General features: G+C 47.8%; 1 protein-coding gene across 2 annotated transcripts in view; it reads right to left on the bottom strand.

Moving 5' to 3' along the window:
* Window positions 1–4,214, bottom strand: part of TIMM17A (translocase of inner mitochondrial membrane 17A) — a 10,127-nt gene that overhangs the window by 5,224 nt on the left and 689 nt on the right. Inside the window, exons 1-3 of one of the 2 annotated variants that reach the window (XM_011367275.2) lie at window positions 4,114–4,208; window positions 1,661–1,760; window positions 1,473–1,536 (exon numbers count right to left, since the gene is read on the bottom strand). In XM_011367275.2, the coding sequence (XP_011365577.1) occupies window positions 1,473–1,536; window positions 1,661–1,760; window positions 4,114–4,139 (190 nt within the window). In that variant the 5' untranslated portion in view covers window positions 4,140–4,208. Of the gene's footprint in view, window positions 1–1,472; window positions 1,537–1,660; window positions 1,761–4,113; window positions 4,209–4,214 lie in introns of those variants that run through there. The other variant, XM_023534752.1, reaches the window with a different exon arrangement.

Below are 4,214 nucleotides of genomic sequence, written 5' to 3'. Positions count from 1 at the left end.
GCTCAGGGTCTCTGAGCGTCTGCTCCACAGAATCACCAACGGGAATGCAAAAGAAATCCAGCTTTTCTGGAACGTGTTCCAGCTGCAAGGCCATTCATGCCAGCGTGGCGGATGAAGGGCGCAAACAATCGCAGAGCAGCGAGGGGACAGAAATTACTGCTCCTCTCTTTTCCACCTTTTATTCCGCAAGCACAAAACTAAAAACGACCCTCAATCGGATGACTGTGCTCTCAAACTCCCTAACCACAGCAACAATCTGTAAAACAAGAAACAAACAGCCACCACATCCGAGCACACGCAAAACCCAGAGGCGACATCGACTGTCAGCATCTCTGGGTGTCATGACAGATGACCACTTTCTTTGTGCTTGTTTTCCAGGCTTCTGAAACGAATACACATGACTTCACACTGCATGAAAAGTCATAATAATTAACAACAAAAAAAAAAGAAGAACTGCATGGAGGAGCCCCGGCCACCTCGTTCTTTGCCCCCGGAAACCTCAAAGTGTGTGGAGATGGCAGTGAGCTGGGCGCCACCAGCATCCGATCCAGACACCGCCAGGCACCTCTTCCAGGGCGCACTGTCAACGACTCCGAGAGGAGGTCCCAGCAGAGGTGGAGCACGAGCTCCTTCGCTTTAGGGCCAATACTAGATATCACGTACCACACAAAAATAAACGAGTTTTAACTCAGCGTCTGTGCCCTGGCAGAGACGGTGCCCAGGGATGTCAGAATTCCCTCACTGAGTTCCTCAGAGGCTCTCCCACTCCCTCACAAGAGCCTGGCTCTCCCCTCGCCCAAGACCAAAGGCCAGAGCAAGCCGTGCCTCCTGGCGACAGTGGAGACTTGGTCCACACAGGAGGGCAGCCTGGCACGGGTGGGGAGATCAGTGTAGTCACGTGGGCAGGCCCACCACGGGGTGCCACAGCCTGGCGGCTGGGGGGTGGGAGGGGTGTCACATGACAAGGCAAAAGCATGAAAGCTGGGGGTCTGAACGGGAAGCAGAGCCGCAAGTTCGCCTGTGTCCATGTGTGGCTGTTACGTCCCTGCTACGCAGACATGCCAAGCTCTCTTACAAGATGGCCTGGGAATAGCAACGCCCACCGGTAATGGTGCACTCAGTGCCCAGACGCCATTCTCAATGAGAAGGCACCAGGTCTCCTGGGAGAAATGGATGGCTCTATGGCTAGGGCAAGGAAAGCATGGGAAGAGCCTGCAGCATCTCGTTCCAAAATGGTAGGAAGAGCTCAAGAACGATGGAGACATAGCAAAAGCATCTCTTTCCCGACAATTCAAGTTAATTTCTCAATAAACCATAAATCAAGAAGAACCTACAGAGATGTTCATTTGTAATAAACTGAGTCTGACCTAAAATCAGAAACTGGCATACTCTAGAAAAGAAGAAAACAGAGCTTCATCTCCAAATAAACACGAAGAGCCCGGAGCACAAACAGAGAAGTTCTGTTTCCATACCTCCCAAGTGTGGAGCCCTGGTTTTGATGGCTGTCAAACTTCCTCGCAGTCTGTGGTTCACTCCCTATAAAAAAGCAACCAGAACACATTAGAAGGGCGATGCGTCCCCAACCCGCTGACAAGCCATCAGTGATAGGAGCAGATCTGGGTTCCAAGTGATAATAAGGCAAGACCATTCACCCACTTACCACTGGAGAATTGCGAAAGCCTTTGATTGCTTGAAAGATGCCGCCACCTATGGTGCCCATCGCGAAGGCGCCACCACAGTCGTCCACAATGCGCCAGGGGCTACGCACAGGGGAAAAACATAACCGCAGTTCTCATTCATAAACCATAAGACCTTTGCTAACACAGTAAGGGACGCGGCAGATCCCAAGGCAGGGCCCTCCGCAACCAATAAACAATTGCCCACGAAATACAGACAAAGATGAAGGGTCGGGAACATATCCACGTCTATTCAGCCCCAAGGCGCCTAAACTAGAAGGGATGGAACTGGCTTTAACTCTGTAGTGTCAGTAACCCTTTCCTCCCTCGGTTAACAATTAGCGTATTCATTTTAAGCTGGACACCGCAAAAGTGAATAAACCAGTATGGAGAACACTGCACTGTCATCAAGAACGCGGCTTCGGTCTCCCGCAGATCGAGGCAAGCTTTCCAGCTGCAGTGAAATTTAAAGCTGAAAGCCAAAGGATGAACACTCAATAGGTGCAGAGGAAGACAAAATTTTCAAAGTTTGACATTCTTTCAGGGTTTATTGAGTCCAAGTTACCATTTAGAACTTTAGTTTGTATCAGATCTATTTAACACATGGGTATATTCCAATATCAATAATTGGAGATTAAATTTGTAAGCCCAGCTTGCAAATGTAGCACCCTACCTCATGGAACGCACTGAAATCCAAGTAATATCAGGAGAATAAAACTAGTAATCTAGCAATCTAGCTTATAAAAAAAAATCTGTAAATAGTTAAATTCATTTGCAACCCATCGTAAGTAAAAGATTTTTTTTTTAATCTAGTGGCAAGGGTCAAATGTTACGTGCCTATGCGCAATCTACCTGCTCAAGTAAACCTGTGAATTCAGAGTATAAATGCTACAGGAGAATTTGAATAATGAGTAATTTCTGACTTTGCCAGACAGGAATACAAAGCCATGCAGGCAAAACACCACATCCTTTTCAAGTAATAGAACTCATGATACTCGTGCAGCAGATATTCCAATTATCAGCCGGATGCTTTGGGGCCTTGCTACCCCAGGCTTGCTTCTGTGGCCCTAAAAGCAAAATCAGCAACACCTGGGAATGTGTTAGAACTAAAAACTCTTAGGCCACACTGAAGACCTACTGAATCCGTCTACAGTTTAACGCAATCCACAGGTGACCTGATTTCACTTTAAGAGTTTGAGAAGCAGTGCTGAGAGACTAAAGAGGATTAGGAAATTTTCTTTAAAAAGGTAGAACAGGAAGAGGAAAGACCCAGGAGAATGAATGAGTGGCTCCCTCTGAGTGGTGGGTAACTTTAAAAGATCTACCCTAAATGATCTTATAATTAGTTGGAGCTGAAATAAATGAGCATTACAGAATCGGAGGGAAAAACAAACAAACAAACCCAGCAGGATTCAGAGCAGAGAACAGCCAGAGTACGCAATCCAGGAGAGGACGTCCAAATCAAAGGCAAGATGGGAGTTTCTGAACAAAGTCCGGCTAAAATCAAAACGTTCCTGCCGGGGAGGTGATGGGTTACACGAAGAGTTGAAGCCAGAATCTAACAGAATATAAATGCCAGACAAATACAGGCCACAGAGAACCAGTAACTAACAGCAACAAAATTACAAGTTATTTTTTAAAAAACGGTGTGAACCACCTGCTAAAAAATTAAATTCAATTCCTAATATTTTAAAATCCTGGGCACTTTCACAACTTGAAGACATCTTGGTTCCTGCTCTTACACAATAAAACAGGTGACTAATCCAAATAACAAGTTCTGATTTTTCCTTTATGAACCCAGAAACTTTAAACTCAAGCAACCTGAGACCTCACAGCAATAATGCCCCTTTTTAATGATCTATTCGTGCGCCTGATTTATTCACATTTTTACTCCTTGAACTTAACAAAATGCTGAGCAGAGCCCTCAATAAATTCTTCACGGATGTATAAATTCCTGTTCATGGCTTTTCAGAGAACATATGCTACTCTCTCTTTCATTTTCCAGATAACTTTTGCCCTTTCTCCTCCAAGTGAGACTCCCAAGCACGAAAACGAGGCCCCTGCCTATAGGAGCTCATCCAGCCCCTTTGGGTATAATCTATGTTCCGCTCATGTGAAATGCTTGGCCCTGCGGACACGTGTCAAGATACAAAGACTGCTTCGAGAATGGCACCCCCTGGGAGGCCTGACTTTCCTTCCTCGACGCAAGAGCTGAGCAAAGCGAAAGGCAGGGACGCGTCTAAGGTCACCTCGGCGAGCAGAGGGTACGATTATTGACCCGGCACAAGGTCGGCTGGGCCCGGGTGTGGGCGGTCCGGCCGAAGGGCAACTCCAGCCCGCACCGCCCATGGTTACCACGCCCGCGTAGTTAACCTCGGGAGCCTGAACAGACAAGAGCGAAGGGCAGGAGCAGGGCGAGGACGCCGGTCAAACTCACCAGGGCTCTCGGGCATACTCCTCCATTTTGATTCCAGCTCGCAAGCGACGCCGGGAGAGCGGGGCGGGGCCTGACCCGGAGGCGGAAGTGGTCCCGGCGGA

The sequence above is a fragment of the Pteropus vampyrus genome, unplaced genomic scaffold, assembly GCF_000151845.1.
Source record: "Pteropus vampyrus isolate Shadow unplaced genomic scaffold, Pvam_2.0 Scaffold131, whole genome shotgun sequence".
In the NCBI taxonomy this organism is placed as follows: Eukaryota; Metazoa; Chordata; class Mammalia; order Chiroptera; family Pteropodidae; genus Pteropus; species Pteropus vampyrus.
Note: the sequence above shows the minus strand (reverse complement) of the source record. Positions and strands in the feature narration are given on the sequence as shown.